This window comes from Phyllobates terribilis, unplaced genomic scaffold, assembly GCF_046119375.1.
Source record: "Phyllobates terribilis strain yellow unplaced genomic scaffold, ASM4611937v1 Scaffold_5374__1_contigs__length_52196, whole genome shotgun sequence".
In the NCBI taxonomy this organism is placed as follows: domain Eukaryota; kingdom Metazoa; phylum Chordata; class Amphibia; order Anura; family Dendrobatidae; genus Phyllobates; species Phyllobates terribilis.
In genome coordinates, this window is record NW_027368121.1 from 18772 (window position 1) to 45757 (window position 26986).

A 26986-nucleotide genomic window follows, 5' to 3' on the forward strand; every position below is an offset into this window, starting at 1 on the left:
CATAACTTCATTATATTTTGGGCGAAGAGCAAGTACGCCTTTTTGTTTATTAATTATCCTTTTTGTGAAATAGCAAAAAAAAATCCCCTGATCCGTGGACTCCTATTCTGCTCTTGTTCTCCAACGACTTGTGTGTGAATCCGAATATTGGATTTGTAGATTTTTGGTCAATGGAATCCGTGGCTGACTGGAGATTGAAGGCTATTCAACGCCATATCACTGCTGTCTACGACGACCTCCTCCCTTCCCTGAGCACCAATGCCACCGCTGCCGAATTCTCCCGACGTGATTTCTCCTTCTCTTTTTAGATCTCCACTTGCTAGTTGAAGTTTGAAACTGTAAATTCTGCCATAGAGCACAGTTTTAGGATCTAATTTTGCATGTCCATTGTGCTATTGAAGTTTGAGCTTATAGTTTACTTGAAGATGCTGAATTTGGTTCATAGTAATTAGTGAAATTGCAGCGTTGGTCTATAAAAACTATTTTACTATTTATTGCAATCAAAGGTTTTTGCTGCTGTTTACCAAAAACAAAAAAGATTTTTGCTGCTCTGATTTGTGCTCATGATCTAATCGCAGTGTACTGCTCTAGTTTTTGCTGCAATTGATTGCAATCAAAGATTCAGTTTTCCGATGAGGGAGATAGATAAGAAGAGACTAATGATTAGACGCTGTAATTTGATTGCAGTTGACAGTGATATGAATTGTTTTGTCCATGGGTATTCTACATGGATTTCTTTATGATCAATTCAAGATATGAGTTCCTTTCAAATATAGAATTAACTGATTAATGTTTTGATTAAATTTGATTCAAACTGATTTTGTTCTTCCTCGTGAAACATTAGATTTCTCCTGATCTATGCCCTCAAGACCCTAAATCAAGAAAGGATTTATTCTTTCCTTTACAATGTTTAATTGCTAAACTAAGGAGTCGTTTATATATTGTGAATAATTTCATGCACTGAATTAAAAGTTGCCTTTTTTTTTCCAGGTGAAGGATACAGTGCAACTCTTCCTGAGAAGTTGAACACAGGAAAGTGGAATGTATACCGGTATGTCTCTTCATTGTAATTGTCATGTTCAACATATATATATACTACTCTCTCCCTCAATTGTTTGCTTTTTTACTTAAATGGTTCTGATTATGTAAATGGTGGTAGATCTGCACTATCTCCTTTGAAGCTTATCTCTAGATACTCTGACCATCCTGAGGTTGGAACATTACATGATAACTTTGTGTAAGATTTTCTGACTTCTTACTATAAGCTGTAAGTTTTACTGGGATGTAAGATTTTATAAACTATTTATGACCTTTACTTTCAGATGCGCAGTCGAAAAGTATCCAGATCATAGATACTTAGGTTCACGAGTTTGGCTTGATGGCACAATTGGACAGTAAGTAGACTCCACACTTTACTTGTATACAGAGCTTCATTTTGATGTGTTATATAAAATATTGGTGTCTAACTTGAAGGTACAAATGGATGACATATGGGGAAGTAAGCCATGCACGATCAGCTATTGGATCAGCTCTACAGAATTATGGACTGCCTAAAGTAAGTCCCGTTTGGTTAGCTAATTGCTGTAACTAAAGCTATAAGCTGTGGATGATAAATGAAGTAAAGAAATTTTTACTTATATCAATTAGGGAGCCCGTATTGGAATTTATTTTATTAATAGACCAGAGTGGATGATTGTTGATCATGCATGTTCAGCATATTCATACGTCTCGGTTCCTCTCTATGACACCCTCGGTTAGTTTGTTTCTGTACGAAATAATATTTTATAGGCTTAAATTGCTAATTTCTGACAAAAAAATTTGTTTTCTTTAGGACCGGATGCGGTGAAGTATATAGTGAATCATGCAGATGTACAAGCTATTTTTTGTGTGCCTGGAAACTTAAACTCTGTAAGTTTAATCTTATTTCTATAAATTATTCTTAGCTTGTTTGAATTCTAAGTTACTGAATACGGAAAGCTTGGGTAATATCCTTTTTCTAAGATGATTTGATTTGCCTAGCAATGGTACTTTTGGTAGATATAATACATGTATTGTGTTGAACCAAACCTTACGTTGTATTTTGTTTCTGTGGACGAACGGAAGATGATAAGCTACTTGTCTGAGATTCCAAATGTCCGTCTTATTGTGGTACGTTAATTACATATATAAAATGTGAAATATGGTCTTCATTTTTCTATCAATATAAGTTCATGAGTGGAACTTAAAATGCAGGTTGTAGACGGTGTTGAAGAGAATTTGCCTTCTCTTCCAACTACATGTGGTGCTAAAATTACAACATTCTCAAAACTCTTAAACCAGGTAAATCAAGTTCTTAAATCAAATGATATTTCAACTAGATATTGCTAATTATTCATATTTACTACCTATCTATATCCTTTACCTCTTACTTTATTTTACCGATGTAGGGCCGGATTGATTTAAAGCCCCATTCTCCACCTTCACCAGATGATATTGCAACTATACAATATACAAGTGGAACTACTGGAACACCCAAGGTAAACTGAACCCCAATGAGGTTTGGATAATTATCTTTATAAAATATATTATGACATTTTTGTTGTTGTTGAAGGGAGCTATGTTAACGCACGGAAATTTCATAGCAAATAGTGCTGGTGTCGCTTTTGCAGTGACATTTTATCCTACAGATGTGTTAGTATCTATTAATTTTTGTTTTGTTTGATTCGTTTGTCTTTCTTTAAAAGTTGTTTAATTTTTGTATATATTTGGCAGCTACTTGTCCTATCTACCACTGGCACACATCTACGAGCGAGCTACGCAGGTTGTATGTGCACACTATGGTGTTGCTGTTGGTTTCTACCAAGGGGTATAATTTTTCATCAACTTTAAATGATTTTCTTGGTCAAAAAAACTCATTCCATTTAAACCGGCAGGACAATTTGAAATTGATGGACGATGCAGTAATTTTACGGCCAACTATCTTTTGCAGTGTTCCTCGTCTGTACAACAAAATTTATGCTGGGTAGTACCCTATTCATTGATACTACCTTCCAGTTTATACTACAACTGAAATTTTAACTTGGCAAGATGTTAATTCGTATACGTCTTGTAGGATAACTAATGCTGTCAAGTCATCAGGAGCTCTAAAAGAGAGGCTATTTAATATTGCTTACAATTCCAAGAAGCAGGCACTGATGAATGGTAAAGATGATAAGTTATTAAGATAAGCATTTATATTAGTAAACATTCTTATGATTAGTCTAAATGATTTGTAATTTTGACAGGACAAAATTCATCACCAGTATGGGATAGACTAGTATTCAATAAGATAAAGGAAAAGCTCGGTGGAAGAGTTCGTGTTATGTATTCCGGCGCTTCACCTATATCACCTGATGTGCTCGACTTCCTCAGGGTGTAAGTTTATTCCGATTTTGACCCTCTTTTTTTATTCAAACTAAACTGAGATCTCTAAAAATCTTTTTTTTAGTTGCTTTGGGTGCAAAGTTTACGAAGGTTATGGTATGACTGAAACAAGTTGTGCTATTAGCATAAATGACCCAGGAGACGTTACAAGTGGTCATGTCGGTGCTCCAAGTCTTGCTTGTGGTGAGCTTATCTTCTGTTTAACATAATGCATTAAAATTTTGTTAATTATAATTCAAAGAAAAATAAATTTTGTTGTTGTTTAGAGATAAAGCTTGTGGATGTTCCTGAGATGAATTACACCTCTGATGATCAGCCTTACCCGCATGGCGAAATCTGCGTGCGCGGTCCGATTGTTTTCAGAGGCTACTTAAAAGATGAAGTCCAGACGTACGAAATTAAATCTCATTTGAGATTGTGTAAATAATAATACTGTGTGTCATTATTTTAATCTGTTTATATGTACACAGGAAGGAAATACTTGACGATGAAGGTTGGCTGCATACAGGAGATATAGGTCTCTGGTTAGAAGGCGGTCGCCTTAAGATTATAGATAGGTTAGCTAAAACTATTTCATTATTGTAATAATTATGTTTCATTTTCTGATTAGTTTATCCTTTGCTTGACATCAGGAAGAAGAACATATTCAAGCTTGCACAGGGTGAATACATTGCACCTGAGAAGATCGAAAATGTTTATGCAAAATGCAAATTTGTAGCACAGTGTTTCGTTTACGGTACGGCTGCCTATTAAATAGATTATGAAATAATCACAACACTCACTTCTTAATAGTTGTTTATCCTTGCTAATGACAGGTGATAGTTTTAAATCCTGCTTAGTAGCCATTGTGTGTGTCGAACCAGATGTTTTGAAGGGTTGGGCTAAAGCCCAAGGAATCAAGGTTTGTTCAATAATGAACTGCTAAATTTGTACCCTTAGTTTTATCACAGTGACTAATTTTCTTCATTAATCTATTGATTTGCTTGGCACAGTATGAAGATTTAGGGCAGCTATGTCGACATCCAAGGGCAAGGGCTGCGGTTCTTGCTGACATGGACGCTATAGGAAGAGAGGCTGGGGTATAATTTGACTAATCAAGCCATTGTTAATTAACTTCCATGTATGTTAAGATCTTTGACCAATTTGTTTTGTAGTTGAGAGGGTTTGAATTTGCAAAGGCGATTACTTTGGTGCCTGAACCACTCACGGTTGAAGGCGGTCTCTTAACACCTACAATGAAGGTAAGATTTAGCATGCATTAAACATTGATTAGATAGGATGTATTAGAACTTAATTTGTTGTTTGTATGATTTTTGACAGATAAAGAGACCTCAAGCAAAAGAACACTTTGGCAAGGCGATATCGGAAATGTATTATGGTATCTCCAAAATGGATCCTATTGTGCACAAGCTATGAGTTGTGAACACAGTTCATATAGTACAAGAACAGTTCTTTGAATGTATAAATAAGAATATGTTGTCTTCTTCCTTTGTATTTTTATTTACTGAAGCCAACTATTCATTTTAGTCATTGTAACCTTTGAAGTGTAAAAGGGGTTTCAAAGCTGCTCCAAACGGTGTCGTTTAACTCTTCACTGAATCTCAGTATAGTCTGCATTTTACTACCCATGCTCTTGTGAGATCCCAAGTTGAGTTCAACAATGGTGATCATAAGTGAGCGCGGAGACGACATTGACTTGAATCGGAAGTCAAATGATGGTTGCCAAGTAAAATAATTTTAATCATTAAAATCCAAATCACAAGTCTTTCGGTTACTATCGTTGTTAATCATATTGGAAACTCATTTTATGAGCTAATGGCCTATCTCACATCTCAGTCTTTCTGTATAGCTTGTTTCGTTACAATTTTATGTATTATAAACAAAGACTTTTGATAGAAGGGGTTCAGACGTTCAGGTGTTAGCATGTAGCAAAAATATATATTACAGACCAAGGACTTGGTGAAAGGGTTGCTTGTCCGTAGAGTAACCTGTCTCGGTGTGTATAAAGATATCCAATAAACATTCGATAAAACATTATTTAAAAACTACTATTCAATAAAATATTTTTTATATTTGATTATAAAGACTATCTAGTAAAAAAAATTTATAAAATGACTACAATAAATAATACACATAACCACATTCACAATTAAAAATTCTATATTATTTTTCATATCTTAATCTTAATATATATTAAAGCAAAACTAGTTCAAGCATTCTCAAGGATTTAGACCACACTATTATTTATGTGTCAATCTCCTATTTGCCACACTATTCTCTCTCCTCTTTATTAATATTTTAGTTTTTTTTATCATATATATATTAGAGCTATAATAATTGGATATTATATAATAGTCAAATCTTATTCTTAATCGATTTCCAATTTAATAACCTAGATTATTCCTAAAATCTCTTATTATAGTGATATTTATTTATAGTGATATTTTCAAGTTTTGGCATAACTTGGTCCGAGATGTTTTAGGGGATATTTGCTCTCAGGTTGGTGTCTTTGTGTAAAAGGAAGTGCCTATGGGGTTCTTATCTGAGGATGGAAGGGATCTTCGTCTGGCTGATCTACTTGTCCATTGTTGGGACTATGGGAAGGACATATGTTTGGATGTTACTGGCGTTTCCCCTTCACGGGTGTAGGGGTTCCCGCTTTTGTTCCTGGGGTTGCTGTCCCTGTTGTTGTCGCTAGGAAAAAGAAGAAGTATGAGGATAAGTGCATGGAGAATGGTTACAGGTTTATCGCATTTGCTTTATCTACCTTTGGAGAATTAGAAAGTGATGTTATTGATTTTCTTACTAGGGTCACTCGGGTCGCTCAAAGCAACATTGTTAGTGCTAATGTGCGTTCTTTTATTTTTCATAGATTGGTCTTTGTTGTGAATAAGGGTGTAGGTGCGCAGTTGGTTGCTAGACTTCCAACCAACTTTATGTAAATTGTTTTTTTATTGGAAAAATATATATCTATATATTAAAATTTATCAATTTTCTCCTTAATTTTAGCCAATTATTTATTAGATATAATTTTAATTTAGATTATTTTTATATTAATAACTATATCAAATATATGGACATATATTTTATATAATGATTAAATATTCATAATAATAGGAAGATATACCTTTATCAGAGTTTTTTTTAAAGGACATTCGAGTTTTATATATTATTTGGATTAGAGTAGTACTATTCACCATATAACACTATTTTATCTAATAATCTTTTATCATCTCATCAAATCGCACAACTTGATGAAATATCACATCTATGATAAACTCTCTTATAGAAAATATTATTTATAATTTATAGAAGACGTTTCTGGTGCGGACTGATTTTCGGTCCGGACTGTGCGGACTGTGCACTTTTCAGCATATTATTCGTGCACTTCAAGTACATTATCAAGTGTACTACTGGTGCACTCTTTCAGTGCACTACTGGTGCACTTCTTGGTGTACTAAGGTGCACTCCCCAGTAGTGCACTGGTGCACTACTGGGTGTACTGAGGTGCACTCCTCAGTGTACTATGGTACATCCCCAATTGTGCTCTGGTGCACTCCTCGGTAATGCACTACCAGGTGCACTCTACGGTAGTACACTGACGCACTTTGTAGTAGTGCACTGGTGCACATCCAGTAATATACTGGTGCACTATAACAGTCCGCACCGAAAAAAAGTCCGCACCCGATCAGCCCTCATAATTTATATATTAAATATTCCCGTGCATGGCACGGGATATACGCTAGTTTATTATTAATGAGAAACATATTTTTATATTATGATTCGATATGAATTATTATTATTAATACTATTTATTTATGTATCTTTAATAACATTATTAATCTATAAAATACTTTATTTAAGTATAATACTATTGTAAATCACATGTCATTAACGCATGTTAAACTAGTATCAATGAATGAGATGAAAACCGTATTTCCTAAAAAGAGTATGTATGTGGAAATAACAAACTACTACTATGATAAGCGTTTTAGAGTTTACTTTCTTGTTATCATAAATAGTAAAATTAATGAAAATCAATGGATAAAATAACTAAATCAACCAATATAAACAAATAATATATGTTTTTCAAGTTTAGAGGAGTTGCCAATTGCAAGGTCCAATTGCAACAATTGGATTATAAGCTTTGTTTTAATAAGGGTTTATTAATTTGACTATGCAGAAATGTATGAATATGCTTGTCGCCTTTGATTTGTGATATGTTGTTTCCTTCGTTGAGATTTGAGTGTAAATCTGCTTATTGATCTGGATCGAAGGAGAGTTACTCCGGAATGTTTTTGATAGTGCAAAATTCAAAGGGTTGATGGAAGTAGGCACCAGCTTTGATATGGTATGGATTCATCTCCATGCTGGTGACGATAGTATGAATGTTATAAGGGTGTTGAAGAGAGCTCAATGTTCAATGGAGCAATAATGATGTCAAGAAGGGAAAGAAGCATAATGATGCTGGACAAGGTCTTTTAACGAAGGCTTTCCAAAGACGTGGAAATTAAAGTAGTTTAACCTAACAAAAGGTTGCAAAAGGGTAAATTCTACGTAGTTTAATATGAAGAGGTGAGTTCCGGTGAAAAATAACTCTTATGGTGTGAAGTGTGAAGTGCGAAGCATGTTGAGCCATTAGATTAGAAAATGGAGGGCTGAGATTAAAAGATGGGTTTTTTAATGAATCCACGCGGTGACATTTTTGTAATTAATGGTGAACTGTTATTTTTATTTTTTTTACGTTTTCTGGGTGATTTTTTTATCCCTTTAGATGTGAACATTAGCGTGTTATATGTGAACATTAGCGTGTTATATGTGTACCCGAGAAAGTTCGCACTTCACACCATAAGGGTTGTTTTCACCGGATCCTTATTCTTAATATGAAATACAAATTGGCTAGAATAAGCGAGAAACTTATCTTGAACCCTAATATATTTGGACCTTATTTTAATGAATGCAATCCCTTAAACATAAGAGAAGCACACAACAGATAAATAAAAGATTAACTTTGGGTCCGTTGCACTCTTTTTAACCTTATTCCTACTAATTGCCCCCATATTTCAGAATTCACTTTTTTTACTCCTTTATAAACCTGTTTCACTTGTATGAGCTCTCTCTCCTCTATTGTTTGACGTTTCCACGAGCGACATTTCTTCTCCTCCCACGCTCACTTGTACCTCTCTACCAGACGAGTGACAGTTTCACTTCATCCTCTAGATTCCCGACTGGATTTCGCTTTATCCTCTCGATTCCCGACATCAACGTTTGTTCCTTTTTCTTCTTCCAGTTAGATTCCTGATGACAATATTCCAGGCGCTCATATTCTCGTCTTTCGGAAAATTTTGCTACTTCCAAGAGCTCATTTTCTTCTAACTTCTTGTTGATCTCTTCGAACTTCTCGTTGCTCTCCTTTCAAGTTCGTTCTTCTTCAATTATACTTTGAAGTTTGCTAAATTGGTGTTTATTGTGTTTAATTTTCAGTGTTGTCTGTTAATAGTTTGTTTTGGTAGTTATGATTGTTGAATTTGTATTATGCAGTTAGATTGTCCTAATCATTTGATGATTTTGTTATTTTACTTGTGTATAATAGACTTTCTTCCTCCATTCTACTCTATTAGATTGCACATGGTATTGATGACAATATTTTCTATTGATGACAATATTCTAACGATAAGCTCTACTGTTTGTTGAGTGATGATAATACTATGGTTGAGTATACCATACTAGTTTGTTAATGATAATATACTATGTTTGATGACATTACCATAGGTGACATTATTTGGTTGATGGCAATAGTTTGTGATTTGATGATAATATACTATATTTGATCATAATAATGTGGGTGACATTATTTGGTTGATGATAATAGTTTGTGGTTTGGCTATTGATGATAATACTATGTTTAATGAACATGTTTGATGACATTATTTGGTTGATGACATTATTTGGTCGATGACGATAGTTTGTTGGTTTGATGACAATTCTAATGAGAAGCTATTGATGATAATAGTATAGTTGGTTACACTATATTATGTTTGGTGAACCTGTTTGATGATAATATTTGGTGAATGATGACATTATTTCATTGATGATAATAGTTTTCTAACTTGATGACATTATACTAGTGAGAAGATATTGATGACAATATTGATGATATTCTACTGGTTGTTGAGTACAATATTATTTGATGATATTGAATTGTATTAATTTGAAGCTAACATTTTTTTATGACAATTTCTGTTTTATTACAAGTTTAAATGTCCCAAATCTTACCAAATGCTTTGTTCCTGAACATGAGAGGTATGGTAGAAAGATTAACATTTACGGAAGATTTGACTTGTTTGTTGGATTGGAGGATAAAATCCCTGTAGTGAATCTCCAAGAACTTTACACGGGGTGCATGGGTCTTATTTTCAGATTCAGAGACTCTATGCGGTTTTGTGCACAGTTAGTATATTTCATACTTATGCATGAAATAGAGACCGAGAAAAAACATGAGATGTGGTCTAATGCCAATGGCAAGATTGCTCGCTTCTCACTTCTGGAATTCACTGCCATTACTGGTTTGAATTATGTACAAATTCATGATAATGACATCCCAGAAATTGATTCTAGATCTGAAATAGGAATTACAACATTGTCCTTTGATCTTTTGTTAGATTTGTTGGCCAAAGAAAAAGATGTTCAAGTAAAGTTAAGGTGGCCAGTTATTGGTTGTTGATGGTATGTTGTTACCGAGAAGAAACCCGATTGAGATTTATTGTTATGTGTATGCTACTTTGAGTGACATGGATTTGTTTTCAAGATATCATTGGGGTCGGTTATGCTATGAAGAGATGATTATGCACCTAATGTAGCTCAATAGGTCTCCTCATAACAGTATAAGTGTTAGGTTTGGATACAATTTGACCGGGCTATCCAATGGCCTTTCAAGTAAGTATCATCACTTTTATATTATATTATATGTGTCTGTTCGTTCTATTATTCTGAGATGACAATCTTTCTAACATTAATACTGTTATGGGAAAAAGACGACTTCATCTAAATTACCTTAAAAATGAGGTAATTAGTCGATCTAATGAAGATGCAGAAAAGAACAATAGAGCGTCTGAGTAATTGGATGATATTAATGGTGAAATATAATAATGCTTGAGAGCTTTTGATAACTGAGCTTAGTAAATTGTATTACAAACAAAGTCAACTACATGTATTTATACAAAAAAAATAATGACGTTGGATCGTGTGTAACCACTTCGTTCATTTCCTGGATTCTTTGGTCATGCAACAAATATCCGTGTTTGACTCTCTTTACTCCCCTAACGTCTACTTCTAACAATACGCGTCGTGCTCCTGCAGTCCATCACTCATAACTAGACGCATTTGTTCAATGTTTAGACACAAGCGTTGGACGTCGCATGGGCCTGGGCCGATCTAGGGCCCAACAATTGCCCCAAAAGAAACGGATAGGAGTTCAAAAACTACAATCGGTATACGTGGCCCATTTTACGCCACACTTCGTCTGTTAACCGCCTCTCCAGGTAAATATTACCTTACCTTTCAATGCAGTGTCCCATCACTACCTTCTCTAAGATATCTCCTCCGATTCTTCTTTCCTCACTCATCTCCCCTTAATCTCTTCATTCTCTTCTTCCCAACGATTCTCCTACCTTCATGAAACTTTCTCTTTTCCGATCATGCCGTCTCCAAGCCAAGATCAACCTCCTTCTTTCTTTTTGGAGGACGCCGATGTTTCTCCATCCGAACTCACCATTGTAGGGTTAGAAGAACTCCTGAAAGCAGCACAATTTCTAGAACACACTGTCGCCAAGATTCCATCAATTACCGAACGAGCTGACGCTGTGCCAGATGGATGGATGAGCTTTTACGATTACCCATTCAAGATCGGGCATGTTTTTTCGTTCTCACCCCTAGTACAAGGTGTCCTCCAGATGTAAGGTTTGGTGGCCTGTCAACTGATGCCACAAGCATGGAGAATCTTGAGGCTTTTTTACAGCATCAATGAAAGATATGAGTTTGGCTTCACGGTAGACGACATCGACTATTGCTACACTCCATCACGCTCAAAATCTCTCCAATACAGTTTAAAGAATAGAGCATCGGTGAAGCCAATGGCTATCAGTCTCAACGTGAACGATCACGGATGGAAAACATCATCTGTCACCAAGAAAGGTACGTACTGCTATAAGTCATGTCCTTCGTTCTAAAAAATGCAGGGGAAACATATCAACCATTGGTGAACAAGATGTTCAAGGACCAGGTTGGGGACACTATGGAAGTCTACATCGACGACATGTTGGTTAAACCAAACAAAAACAGGACCACGTCGACCACCTAAAGGACGTGTTCGATGTCATGGACAAGTATAATATGAAACTCAACCCAACCAAGTGTTTGTTTGGAGTCTCCTTAGGTAAGTTCCTGGGGTACATGGTGACCTAAAGAGGAATTGAGAAAAGTCCAGAGCAGGTCAAGGCCATCGTCAACCTTAGAGCGCGTAGATGTGTCAAGGATGTTCAGAAGCTATCAGGTCGCGTCGCAACCCTGAACAGGTTCATCTCCAAGTCGTCAGACAAGTGCAAACCCTTATACGACATCATCAAGAAAAAAATCTTTCAATTGGGGACACGATCATGAAATGGCTTTCCAAAACCTTCAAACCTACCTAGCTAATCCCTTACTCCTCGCAAAACCAAGCGATGGGGAACCATTATTCATTTACCTCACTGTATCCAATGTGTCAGTTAGTGTTGCCCTTATTAGAGAGGAAGATGGTAAGAAACATAGAGTTCGATCCCAGAACGACAATAAAGTCGCATGATATAGAAGATTTTGTGGTCGACTTTAGTCCCAATCAAGAAGCGGGTGCATCAAAAGAAATGATAGCCCCCGTCGTAGTGGAAGGCCACGACACTTGGGAAATTCACACCGACGGCGCGTTCAACGCTAGGGGCACTGGTTTAGGCGTCGTACTAAAGTCACCACCGAGGATAGGATAGCCCATGCCTTGAGATGTGAGTGGGAGGCAATGAACAACGAAGTGGAGTATGGAGCCTTAATTTTTGGCTTGAGACTAGCCCAAGACCTCTCGATCATCAGCATACAGGTACCCTCCGACTCTCTACTTATAGTAAATCAAGTACAAGGATAATATACAACCAAGGATGAAAGAATGGTAGAATACCTAACCATCATCCAGGACATGATCACTCTTTTTTTAAAAAATTCCATAAACCAAGTCCCAAGAGATCAAAAAGCCCAAGCAGATGCCTTAGAAAACCTTGGATCTCCGTTACACCCAAGTGATTTCCCTACCATATCGTTAGTCCACATCCCAGCCCATACAGCTTCCAAAACTACCAAACCATCTGTCAACACTATCACGACCAGTGATCCGTCTAGAGATTGGAGACAACCGATCATCAACTGGTTAGTCCACCAGACACTTCCCCGGAAAAACTGGAAGCCAAACGCCTCAAAGCCTAATCCATGTCTTATTCCATAACAGACTCCTCGTTGTTCAAGAAGTCCGCGATGGGCATACTCCTAAAGTACTTCACAACATCCGAAGCCCATATACTATTCTCATCCCTTGACAATGAAGAATGCGACAATCACACGGGTGGTCAAAGTCTAGGTTGCAAGGCTTAATGTGTGTTATAAATTGTTGAAATTTCAGATTATTAATGTTGATGTATACAGGAAAGTGAATTAGTATTGGGTAAAATATGTTTTTTTGGATAAGAGTATACAGCCCGGATATTGAATAAGGGAGTCGATCCGGGCTAAAAAGCCTTTCCTATCCGTGCACTATCTTAACTATAGAGCCCTGACTTATGTGAAGTGGTCCGGGCTAAACAACCTCTGTCAAGCGTACTCTCTTACGACTATAGAGTCCAGTCGTTCGTGAAAAGTGCTCTGGGATCTATACCTTTTAGCCCAAAGAGCTGAAGCCCGGACTGTTTTTGTGTATATCCGGGCTCTATGCCCTTATACGCCCGGGATAAAAAACCGTTTTTCTAGTAGTGCATAATGACTTGACCGAGGGTCGAGGGGCGTTTCCCTACACACATGTACAACAATAAGGGTCGAGCTAAGGACTGACCGTTGGGAGCGAGCCCAACAACCCTCCGATGCTCAAGTCAATGTAAAGTCGTATATGATAAACTTTAATGATGCGATTGTAAAGGAATAAATAGAAGAGGGCTTTAGAAATGATACTTTCTTAAGTGCATAGTGTTCCAGCTTTGGGGGACATCCCTGTCGTCGGAGTTGCGGAGTCGATATACACCTTTCCAAGGATTTCAATGATCTGGTACGGTCATTCCCATTGTGGAGCTAGCTTACCATCTTTGGGGTCCTTAGTGTTCTAGAAGGTTTTCCTGAGGACCCAATCACCTAACTCAAATGTCTTAACATGGACGTTTTGGCTATAGCTGCGCGCGACCTATTGTAGATATTGCAGCATACGTATCCTTGCTTTTTCTCTGACTTTATCCACTGTATCCAGCGCGTACCCCAAGTCAATGTTGTTTTGCTCAGGGGTTTACAGCTGGCATCTAACATCGGGAATAAGGATTTTGGCAGGGACGACTGCTTGACACCCATAGACCACTACAAAAGGCGACTGTCTAGGGGCATTCTTAGGGGTAGTTCTGTCGGACTAAATGACATAGGGTAACTTGTCTGCTCATTTACCTTAGGATTTTATGAGTCGCTTCTTGAGGTTGCTGATGATAATCTTGTTGTTGGGTTCCGCCTATTCGTTTGTCTGAGGGTATCTAGGGGTCGATGTTACCAAGTTGATATTCCACTGGTCGCTAAATGCATGCATCTTCTTTCCAATGACTTGAGACCCATTGTCACAGATGATTTCGGAGGGGATACCAAAACCTACAATTCATATGACGTCTTTATCCTTTACCTCCTTGTAAGCTTCTGCTTTGATCCACTTGGAAAAGTAGTATGTCATAGCAACGAAGAACACAAGTTGCCCTTGTACATTTCTCTCCGTGACTCTGGCTTGTCTGTCTTATGGGGCCACCTAACGTCTATTCCCATTTTATCGAACTCCTGCACAAGTTTGGCAGTGGTGATCTTAAAATTATATGATTGTACCTTAGGGGGAAGTGTGGGATCGTCCTTCAACGACTGTTCCTGGTCACAACTATTTCCTGGTTTGGCTGGGTAGGGCTGACTCCGTCTGTCTCTCTTGTTGTCGTAATGGGGACGTCAGTCCACGCGATCAGGATTTTGGTCCATCTTGGATGGGATGTCGTCTTCCTCCAAGCGAATGTGAGTCAATGCCTTTGCATGTACGTCCTCGAAGGTGCAACAAGAATATTTGAAAAGTTGTGATATAGCTTGCCCCCTTTAACCAGACCTCGTCGAAACGTTTCTACCATTGTTGCAGCATCGCAAAGGGGATGTTGACCATTTCGTTAGTACCTGCCAAGATAAGCTCGTAGAGGTTCATTAACACGTTGTATTATACGGTACAAGTCACTAGACTCCTTCTCTAGCTTTCAACTACTAAAAAATTGAACTTTGAAAGCATTGATGAGTTCAGAGAAAGACGGGATCAACCCTTGGGACAAGTGCATGTACCATATCAAGGTTGGCCCCACGAGGGACATGTCAAAACTCTAGCACACGAGTGCCTCCTCAGTATCTCTCGACATGGTTATCATCTTTAGAGTCTGTTTTTATAAGTCGACGTGATCGAACGGGTTGGTCATGCCATTGTACTTCTCCATTGGCGGGAGAAGTACTTTCTTGGGGATTTCCACGCGAGCAATCTCATCAACGAAGGGTGATTCTTCGAATCCATTGATCGCCTCTCTTCCGAGTGGTGGAGAGACCCTCGATATTCGAGCAAATCTTTCATAGAGAGATCTCATAGCGGACACAAGGTCGATATTAATAGCCTATTAAATGAGAGTCTGGACGTCTGGTCCTCAGGTGCCCTAGTTAGGTTTGGCTCGGTGCCTATCAACCCCGGACGACGTCTCAAAATGACACACAGTTTGGAGTAAAAATAGGGTCCAAGTTCTCATTTCCGGGATTCTAGGGAGAACAGACGCATGCCTCGGTGTTCCCTTGACGAGGTCCATGTTGAGTCGAGTCTGGATGCCCTCAAGGTTGGTCAACCTTGGCTCCTTAAGGATGCGGGTCCGCTCAAATATACCTGCGATTTCAACATGGAATTCTTAGTCGTTAGTCTAGCTTTTCTGCACCTAGTGATTCGCAGAGAGAATCATAGTGTCGATGCTGGTCGGCCAGAGCTTGCTGAAGTGATTGCATGGCTTGGGAAATTTCTCGGATTTGGCTTTGAGTTGATGCCTCAAAGGTTTCTTCACTTGCTTTTCCTTGTCTTACTGGGACATAGTCTCTTCCTCGGTGATAACTACGTTACCACTTTCAACGGTGGTGGGATTGGTGACACGATTGGGCATGAAGGATGAAAAAGAAAGATTTTCGATTTAGAAAGGAAGATCGGCTAATTTCCCCACGGTGGGCGTTAAATTGGTCTGGGCAAAAAGACGAATTTGTCTTAATTGCCTTAAAAATGAGATAATTAGTCGATCAGATTGGAATATAGGAAAGAACAACGAAATGTATGAGTGACTGGATTGTATTAATGGTGAAGAGTATAAGAGTTCTTGAGAGTTTCTGGTAATCGAGTATTGCTAATTGTGTTACAAACAAAATGAACAACACATATTTATATTAACAAAAAAAATAATTTTAAACAACTAGAGCCACATCATCCATATCCCTGGCTCCTCGAAAGCGTAGTTGAGATTCGTGTCTGACTTTCTCCACTCTCCAACGTCTCTTTCCAACGGTACACGCCACACTCCCATGGTCTGTTGCCCACAGGTAGACGCGTCTAATCATTGTTGTACATAACCGAGGGACGTCATATGGGCATGGGCCGATTCAAGGCTCAACAGTGCACGTCAAGGATCGATATTTGTTCGGACAATCCCATCTCTTTTAAGGCGGAGAGGGTGACGGTGTTCTGCGGACCAGGCAATTCCCTATGGACAATAAATTGACTAACCCATCGTGGTGCTCGTAATCACTGTTGGCATCCTGGTCGCTGAATCTAATTGGGGGAGGTTGCCGACTTTCCTGGACACTGCATCTGATGGCAGAGGCATGTCACCTAGGATTGCTTGGCTCATAGCTTGGCAGAGGAATATGATATTCCGCAAATATCCAAACCACCTGAGATGCAATTTATAACCTTGACATGGATGGGAGAAGAGGAACAAACCTCCGTTACCTTGATTTGTCACTCCATCGTGGACCAAGCGTGATCTGGGATGACGTCCCTAAGAAATCCCTTATCAAGGAGTCGGGCAACCTCACGTCTCAGTGCAACGCAGTCGTCCGTGGAATGACCATGGTCGGCATGAAAATCACACCAATTTGACATGTCTTGACGCAAAAATGGCTTGTTCGTCTTGCGCGGCCACCTGGTGCCTTTCCCCATCCTCTTGAAGGCCTACACAAGTCAGCGATGGTGATGCTAAAATTATATGATTGTACCTTAGAGGAAAGTGTGGGATCGTCTTTCCACGACTATCCCCGGTCGAAGTTACTTCCTGGTCTGACTTGGTAGGGTTGATTCCACCCATCTCTCTTGCTATTTTAATGGGATCGTCAATCCAAGCGATTAGGATTTTGGTTTACCTTGGATGGAACGTCATTGATAGGCGCAATCCCGATGGTGCCAAAGTAAGCATTAAGGTGACATTAGAGGCATTTTGGAAGCACTTTGTTGTTAAATGAAGTATATGAGGCATCGGGATAAAAGGCGACAAAGTGAAGACGATGACGCTTAAGAGTGAAGTGCAATAAGCTGAGTTAAAATGGATAGTTCTCACTACTCCGATGTCTGATTGAAGTGATTCAATTTCTAGGAGTTATATCTTGAAGTCTACTACGTTCCCTCCAAATTTGAGCTCATTCGGAGTTGTGAGTCAAAAGTTATGGCCATTTTACTGAGTTGTCACAGGAGACAACAAAGACCAAACCGCAGGCACGGTTCTGAGACCGCGGTTGCGCCTCCGGAGTAATTCTTTGACCGTAAAGTCTTTGTAACCACCTCATCTTAAAGGCTTTGAAGGAGTTTTGATGTTACCATTTTGAGAGGGGAATTTATATAGATTTTCTAGGGTTTTGACCATACATTTTCTATATATTCTCTCCTACTCTCTTTAGGAGGATATCATCTAATCTCTCAATTTGTAATTCAAGAAAAACTCTCTTTTTGTAATTTGTTTTCTCAAAGAATCTATGGAGAACTAAGTCAATTTGTGTTCATCTTGAAGTTCTACCTCTTGATTTTGGTCCTTGTGGTAAGGTTCTTTCTTCTCTTGTTCTAATTTGTCTTTGGAATTGTTCTTTGATCTCTTGTGCTTAAACTTGTGATTGATTTATATGATTTATCTAGAATGATCAACTAGGTTTATTGATGTTTTTCATATTTCTAGGTTTAGACAATTCTATTTGAAGAATCTAAACCTTTTGTAGCAAACTCTTTCTTCATAAACTATTTGTGATTGACTTTAGGGTAGAGATCTTAGATTCATGTCAAGTACCGACTATTTGTCAATGGTATTGCATGAACCTACATATCTTTGAACTTTATGCAATTGTGCTATTAAATCTAGGTATTTCCGTGGTTGTAGCATGATTAGGGTTTCTAGGTCTATTTGGACTAGTTGCTAGCTATGAACAAAGAGTAGGACGATCCATTTAGATTTGATTGGAACATTGGTTGGTAAGAACCTAGGATCCACCGACCTTTTCAAGTTGCTAGAATGGATAGGTGAACCATTTCATTCTTATTACTCTCTCCATAATCGTGTGTTTGTTTCGTGCTTTCTTACCAAGCAATTGTGAAACCCCCCTCTTTTGGAAAATCATATAAAAACATACTTAAAGAATCCTTGCTCCCCTGGATACGAACTCGACTTACCCACTATACTATTGGTAGTCTAGTTGAGAAATACTCTGATAGGGGCACAACGGCTTTAGCCCTTGTCAAATTTGGCGCCATTGCCGGGGAGTAACATTTTCATTGTATAGTTTTGTGTGATTAACTTTGGTGTGGACCTATCTTATGGTCCACACCTATGCTACTAACTCACCTCTTGTTTGATTTAGAGTTAGAAGTCGAGCCGACGACTTTAAACAAAGGCGCTACTCGGGAGGCAACCCGATGTGTGAGGTACACTTACTTTTTCCTTTTCCCTATTATTGTGAGTTCTCTTTTGCTGCATTGAGGACAACGTTCATTTCAAGTGTGGGGGAGGGAATTGGTATTCATGTTGCATGCATAAAGTTTGTTTGTGTTTTAGCTTGTTTTTTTCGGTGTTTTTTTTTGTTTTGCTTTTGTGTCGGTTGTTGCACCCCATGATTTGCATTGTTGATTGTTTCTCGTACTAGTGCTTATGCTTTGGATCTTTTGATTATGTTTTGGTTCTTCGAGGTTGCAAATGCATTATAATGATGACAGTGTTTTTTTTATGCTTTGGACACTTATTTGGAGCATGCAAACTTTGATAGGATTATGTATGGACCGATTCTCGTTAGTTAGGCATGTTGTCACTTAGGAGTGCTCTTCTTTGGATGTTTTCTTTAGAACTTGCTTATACGTCTTTTTCGAAACCCTAGGTGCTGAGGTTTTTGCATAACACTTGATTGAGACAGGAATTTGTCACATTATTGAAAAACAAAAATAAATAACACTAAATAAAAGCATGCAAAGAACACGGCGTAGTGTTTAGTGCTTAAATAAGAGATCTTCTAATGTTTGCCTGATGAGCATGCAAAGAACACGACGTAGTGTTTAGTGCTCAAAGATATGATGGCAGCGTAAAAAAGTCTTAAAAGTGTTGGCCCGGTTCGAAAAACGTCCGGGTCCCCAAAAAGAAAAATAAGAGAGTAGATTTTGTGATTCATGAACGTCTCTTGATTTGTTAAGCACCTTGCCCTGTGGTTAGTTTTTGGATGTGTATGCATGTTTTTAGAGTGCCATTTAGGGATAGAGCATGAATTCGTGAGGGCGTGTTTGGTATTCGAGTCGAGGAACTTATGTCCTTTTATCATTGAACGATGCATGCTATGAAGGAAAGATGTCTTTAGTCTAATTTAGCATAATTTTCATGCATATATCATTTGGATTGAGACAACCATTGCATACTTTTAAGATCTATTGCTAATGTGCTTGCGTGGGATCCGGAACATGCAAGAAAAGGGGTGTTTGCAACATGTTTTGCTTTGTTTTATTAGCTAGTTTCTTGTAGGGTCGTAGTCTTCGTTTGTCTTTGTTGGAAACAGGTACTCGATAGTGTTTTGGGACGTTTGGTTGGTGAATTCGAGTTACTCCATGCTCGCCCAGGCCTTCATGCTTACTCGAGGACGAGCAAGGTCTAAGTGTGGGGAATTTGATAGGCGCAATGCCGATGGTGCCAAAGGAAGCATTAAGGTGACATTAGAGGAATTTTGGAAGCACTTAGTCATTAAATGAAGTATATGAGGCATCGGAATAAAAGGCGACAAAGTGAAGACGAAGACGCTTAAGAATGAAGTGCAGAGGATTTAAGCTGAGTTCAAATGGATAATTCTCCCTACTCTGATGTCCGATTGAAGTGATTCCAAGTCTAGGAGTTAGATCTTGAAGTCTACTACGTTCCCTCCAAATTTGAGCTCATTCGGAGTTGTGAGTCAAAAGTTATGGCTATTTTACTGAGCTATCACAGGGGACAACAGAGACCAAACCGCGGGCGCGGTTCTGAGACCGCGGTCGCGCCTCCAGAGTAATTCTTTGACCGGAAAGTCTTTGTAACCACCTCATCTTAAAGGCTTTGAAGGAGTTTTGATGTTACCATTTTGAGAGGGGAATTTATATAGATTTTCTAGGGTTTTTACCATACATTTTCTATATATTCTCTCATACTCTCTTTAGGAGGATATCATCTAATCTCTCAATTTGTAATTCAAGAAAAAACTCTCTTTTTGTAATTTGTTTTCTCAAAGAATCTATGGAGAACTAAGTCAATTTGTGTTCATCTTGAAGTTCTAGCTCTTGATTTTGGTCCTTGTGGTAAGGTTCTTTCTTCTCTTGTTCTAATTTGTCTTTGGAATTGTTCTTTGATCTCTTGTGCTTAAACTTGTGATTGATTTATATTGATTTATTTAGAATGATCAACTAGGTTTATTGATGTTTTTCATATTGCTAGGTTTAGACAATTCTATTTGAAGAATCTAAATCTTTTGTAGCAAACTCTTTCTTCATGAACTATTTGTGATTGACTTTAGGGTAGAGATCTTATATTCATGTCAAGTACCGACTATTTGTCAATGGTATTGCATGAATCTACATATCTTTGAACTTTATGCAATTGTGCTATTAAATCTAGGTATTTCCGTGGTTGTAGCATGATTAGGGTTTCTAGGACTATTTGGACTAGTTGCTAGCTATGAACAAAGAGTAGGACAATCCATTTAGATTTGATTGGAACATTGGTTGTTAAGAACCTAGGATCCACCGACCTTTTCAAGTTGCTAGAATGGATAGGTGAACCATTTCATTCTTATTACTCTCTCCATAATTGTGTGTTTGTTTCGTGCTTTCTTACCAAGCAATTGTGAACCCCCCTTTTGGAAAATCATATAAAAACATACTTAGAGAATCCTTGCTCCCTTGGGTACGACCTTGACTTACCCACTATACTAGTGGTAGTCTAGTTGAGAAGTACTTTGATAGGGGCACAACGGCTTTAGCCCTTGTCAGTCGTCGTCCTCTAAGAGAATGTGAGCCAACGCCTTTGCCTGCACATCTTCGAAAGTGTGATAGGGGTATTTAATAAGTTCATGATATAACTCACTTCCTTTGACCAAACCCCGTCTAAATTCTTCTACCGACGTTGCTACATCGCAAAAGGGGATGTTGACCATCTCGATAGTGTACCTGGTAAGAAAAGCTCATAATGGTTCGTTAGTATGTTGTATCATATGGTACAGATTGCTAGATTGCTTCTCTAGCTTTCGACTACTGGAAAATTGTATTTTGAATGCCTTGACTAGTTCAGATAAAGATGAGATTGATCCTTGGGGTAGGCGCATGTACCACGTTAGGGTTGGTCCCACGAGGGACATGCCAAAGCTCTGGCGCATGAGTGTCTCCTTAGACTCTCTTGGTATAGTTACCGTCTTAAGAATCTGCTTATATATGTTGTTGTGATTGGAAGGATCGACCGTGCCATTGTACTTCTCCACTGGTGGAAGATGGACTTTCTTGGGAATCTCCACGCGAGCGATCTCATCGATGAAGGGTGACTCTTTGAATCCATCGATCACCTCTCTTTCGATTGGTGGAGGGACCCTTGAGATTACTGGATGAAGGGTGACTCTTCAAACCTTTCATCGAGAGTTCTCATGTTGGCGTCCATAGCTTGCTGGATGAGGGTTTTGACGTCAAGTCCTCCGATGTCCTGGTTAGCATTGACTTGGTGTCGGTCGACCCCAACCGACATTTCAAATGACACATGGTTAGGAGTAGAAATAGGGTTTAGGTTGTCATTACCAAGGTTCTTGGGGAGAACAGGTGCACGTTCGGGCATCCCATTGACGTCCATGTTTAGTCAAGTCTGGATGCCTTCAAGATTAGTCAGCCTTCGTCCCCCTGATGTAGTTGGTTTACAAAATGTATCTGCGATTTCAACAAGGAAATTTCAATTGACAACCAAACATTTTGTACGGCTAGTGATTGGCGGAGCAAATCTTAGTCGCGGCGTTGGTTGGCCAGAGCATGTATAAGCGACTGCATGGCTTGGGCCGTTTCTCAAATTGGCTTTGTGTGAATGACTCAATTTCTCCTCAACTTGATTTCTTTGTCTTGCTGAGACATAGTCTCCTCCTTAGTGATAACGATGTTACCACTATCAAGGATGATGATATTAGTGATAGGGTCGGCCATGAAGGATGAACGAGAAAGAATTTGGTTTTAGTGAGGAAGATTGGCTAATTTCCCCATAGTAGGCGTCAAATTGTTCTGGGAAATAAGATGAATTCGTCTAAATTACCTTAATAATGAGGTAATTAGTCGATCTAATGAAGATGCAGAAAAGAAAAATGGAGCGTCTGAGTAATTAGATGATATTAATGGTGAAAATACAAGAATTCTTGAGAGCTTTTGATAACAAAGTTTTGCGAATTGTATTACAAACAAAGCCAACTACATGAGTTTATACAAAAAATAAGAATGACGTTGGGTCGTGTGAATTCACTTCATCCATATCCCATATTCTCCGATCATGAAATTAATATCCGTGTTTGACTATCTTTACTCCCCTAGCATCTACTTTGAATGGCACGCGTCGTGCTCATGCAGTCTTTCGATGTAGACACAAGCGATGGACGTCGCATGGGACTGGGCCGATCCAGCGACCAACAAATTCCTTATTTATGGATTCTAGATTTGGACTTTTGAAACCTTTCCAACTCTTGATGTTGCTGCGTTAGCTAAATCATCTCCTCAAAGATCTTTACCATTGATTCTTCGTTGGACATCCATCAATAGGAAAAGCAAGGCTATCTCTGTGAAAACCATTGCTCGTTGTACTCAAAAGAATGATTTTGTATGCTCTCACCTTTTTATTCTTAATGACAAACATATAATATTAATGACCTATTAACTCATATAATGTTTCTTGTTTTTCAGAATGTTGTTTTTCCTATTATTGCTGATTTTGGCGAATTGTTGGAAGTATCTCTTATTGAAGATATTCAAGATCCTATCTTGGATGCATAGTATGAAATATTATCCGGGAAATAACATTTTGTTTCTAACATCATTCATAAAGTCGTTGAGGACCTTAATTATAAGACTAAAAGTTTGGATGATTTTCAAGTTACTACAAGGAAAACCACCATTTCAGAATTAGGCAAGAGGAAATCTCTAGAGTTCAGAGCAAGTGATGACAAGAAGAAGAGGGTAAAAATATTAAGTCCACTGCGAACGTACGTTCTTCTAAGGGGGGAGTAGATCTAGTATTGAAGAATGCTATTGTGCCTATTAGTGAGATCCATGTTCTTACACATAATCTATAAGATGCAGGTATAAGTTTATTTTTTGTGATGATATTATTATTGATGACAATATTATTATTGATATTATTACTTATGACAATATTAGAGATGCCAATATTAGTGGAAAATCATTGATGACATTATTAGTATTGATATTACTGTTGATGACAATATTAGAGATGCCAATATTAGTGGTAACAAATCATTGATGACAATACTAGTGTTGATATTACTAGTGATGACAATATTATTGATGAAAATATTAGTGGTAAAAAATCATTGGTGACAATACTAGTGTTGATATTACTACTGATGATAATATTATAGATGACAATAATATCGGTAGAAATCATTGTTGACAATATTAGTATTGATATTACTATTGATGACAATATTATAGATGACATAATTAGTGGTAACATGCTACTGATGACAATACTAGTGTTGATATTACTACTGATGATATTAATTATTAAACTATTTTTACTGATGACAATATTAGTAGCTACAAATCATTGATGACAATACTAGTGTTGATATTACTATTGATGAAAATATTATAGATGATAATATTAGCAATAAAAAATCATTGATGACAATATTAGTATTGATATTACTGCTAATAACAATATTAGAGATGGCATTATTAGTGGTCACATGTTAGTGATGACAATACTAGTGTTGATATTACTACTAATGATATTACTAGTAATATTATTAAACTTTTTTCTAGGTGATTATAATTTTAATGATGACAATATTTAGGAATGACAATACTTGTGATGACAAAGTCATTGATGACAATAATAATGATTACACCTTTTTTTGGGTGATGACAATAATGATAACAATATTAGGGATGACAATACTGGTGATGATAAATAACAATATTAGTGTTAACATTACTACTGGTGACATTACAATAGTTGAATTCATTATGAATAAGATGACACTTTTTTTGTAACAACTCCAAACTATGGCATGCGCCTAAAACTGAGGCTCCCATGTCCAAAAACATCCAAGGAAGTTCCTCCAGCAATTTCCACTTGCTCTCAAATCTTGCACAAGGTTAAACATCCCGAAGATGTGAATAAACCAAGTGTAGAGGAAACTAAACCGTTAATAGCTGCTGCTATTAATAAAGGCTCTTCTGAGAAGTAAACAAACCCAACTCCAGTGAATAACGAAGCTCGTATAGCTCCAGTGAATAATGAAGCTCATAATTTGCCAAAGAAATTGCCCCCTGGTTGGGTGAAGATGTTAGTGGACAAGATTGATGCCAACATAGAACATTTTCAGAGGTGAATTAGAGAGTTACTGACAACTCTCTGTAGCTTGTTAGAATCTATGAGCAAATAAATATCAAGAAATCAATGATAGGTGGAAAAGCAACAAGTAGCGAGGACAATTTTTATTGTGAAGAACTATTCCCCGGAAAGAAAGATGGATGTGATGAAGTTACGAAAGCCATATCTACCGATGAAAAGAACAAGAGGTTGTTTCCATGGATGCCATGGAGGCTGCAATGTCGAAAGTCATTGTAGGAAAAGAACAAGAGGTTGCACTGTCAGAAGCCCCGAAAGATGTTATATTTCAAGCCGTTGAACAAAAGAAGGTGGCTGAGGTAGTGATAGCTTTAAAATGCCAAGATGAAATGAAAGATTTCCCATCTATATTCATTTGATAACCTTGATCTTGAAGATCCCAACTATTTGTATCTTGTTCATGCAAAATGTGATGCTAAGCTTTCTGATATTATAAAAGGTATAAAAGCTCAATGTTAAAAATGTCCTAATCATGATCATCTCATTGATACTTTGGTGACACCGGATGAGTTTGTTAACCTGATTCAATGTGAAGAACAAACCAATAATACTGATAATGAATATGAGAAAACTTATAATGATTCTGAGAGGACATTGTCACAAGATTTATCTGATAAATCATATCACATAAGTACTATCATCACCAAGGTGACACAAGATGAATCAGACGAAAAGGATGATGACAAGAGTGGTGATGACAAGGCTGGTGTTGATGACAAGATTGATAATGATGACAAAATGCCTCCCCTAGTTAACAGTGAATGTTAATGATGACAAGGCTATTGTTGGTGACAAAACCGATAAGGATTATCTGTCAGCAACAGTCAAGAGAATAAGGAGCTGGTTGCTTGACTTAGAACTAGTAGATTTTTAAATGGTGGTCTAGGAATTGTCGACCAATTCACTCAAGAAAATAAAAGGAAAAATAAGGTTCCAAAGAAGCCTCGTCTCTCTTTATGAAGATGATGTTTGAAGTACTTTCTACAAATGGTATAATGAAACGTAAGTGGATATTCATTTTGATTATTATAGTTTCTCTTTCAATATATCTCCATGACATTCTCTAACATTATTTACATTTATTAAGTGATGAAGTAGAAAGGACAAAGGGATGTGAGATTCTTATCAAAGAAGGAATTTTTCAAAGATATGTTGAGGGTAGGTAAATGGGTTGGAGACGATTTAACTGTTTTAATTATACAATGATCACACTGATGACATGAGTTTTTTTTGTTTTGCATTGTATTCTATTGCCCTTTTCCTATGTGATGACATAAGTATTTAATCACTTTGTTTTAATAGAACTTTTTGCTCTATGATGACAATAACTATTTGATGACAATGTATTTCATTGCACTTTTTTAAGTGATGACAATAAATATTTGATGATGATATATTTCCTTGTGATTACATTAACTAATTTGATGACACTCTTTTTCTGTGTTTCATGACATTGTTTCATATGTGATGACATAACTATTTTTCTCACATTGTTTTCATAACAATTTTACTCTGTTATGACAATAACTATTTTGATGACAATATTTCCTTGATGACAATAACTATTTTGATGATAATTTTCATAGCATTGTTACTCTGTGATGACAATAACTATTTTCTTGTGATGCCAATAACTATATAATAATAATATTTTTTCTGATTAATTAACTATTTTAATGACAATCTTTTTCTCTGTGATGTTATTAACTATTTTTGATGACACTGTTTTAGACGTGATGATATTAAATATTTTTTATCACATTATTTTCAAAGCACTTTTGCTCTATGATGACAATGACAAGTTAAGGACAATGTCTTTCTTGCACTTTTTATATGTGATAACAATATCTTTCTTAATGACATCATATGGGTGAAGCTTTCTTTTATTTTCAGAAGAGAAACACCTATTAGACCAATGAATTCAAGAACATTTGCGTCATTGACTAGGTATGGTACAAGGTGCTGAATCAATTGAGAAGTACAAGTATAGGGACATGAACATGTCCTGCAAGAATACTTTAGCTCTTTTGATGGCTCTCACCCAAACTTTTTGGGAAATAATGGTACTATAATGTGACAACTATATACAGTCCATTTTTGTAGGGCTTGAAATCAACTTGGTTTAATCA

General features: G+C 37.4%; 1 protein-coding gene across 1 annotated transcript; it reads left to right on the plus strand.

Annotated features, from left to right (window-relative positions):
* Positions 1-714: 714 nt before the first annotated feature.
* LOC141250129 (uncharacterized) lies at positions 715-4818 on the plus strand. The gene is made up of 23 exons (XM_073669874.1): positions 715-718; positions 991-1051; positions 1160-1237; positions 1323-1394; positions 1474-1555; positions 1648-1753; positions 1832-1908; positions 2104-2148; positions 2233-2319; positions 2427-2516; positions 2591-2670; positions 2752-2845; positions 2913-3001; positions 3092-3180; positions 3264-3393; positions 3467-3585; positions 3669-3792; positions 3873-3959; positions 4035-4138; positions 4218-4303; positions 4395-4481; positions 4557-4643; positions 4723-4818. The coding sequence occupies exons 1-23, from the start codon at positions 715-717 to the stop codon at positions 4816-4818; spliced, it is 1974 nt and encodes a 657-aa protein (XP_073525975.1).
* The last annotated feature ends 22168 nt before the right edge of the window (positions 4819-26986 follow it).

Bases quoted from the DNA above. Each gene is read 5' to 3' on its own strand.
- LOC141250129 (XM_073669874.1), top strand. The intron at 1,052-1,159 runs GTATGTCTCTTC...AAATGGTGGTAG, and splicing joins GGAAAGTGGAATGTATACCG to ATCTGCACTATCTCCTTTGA. The intron at 1,238-1,322 runs GTAAGATTTTCT...CTTTACTTTCAG, and splicing joins ACATTACATGATAACTTTGT to ATGCGCAGTCGAAAAGTATC.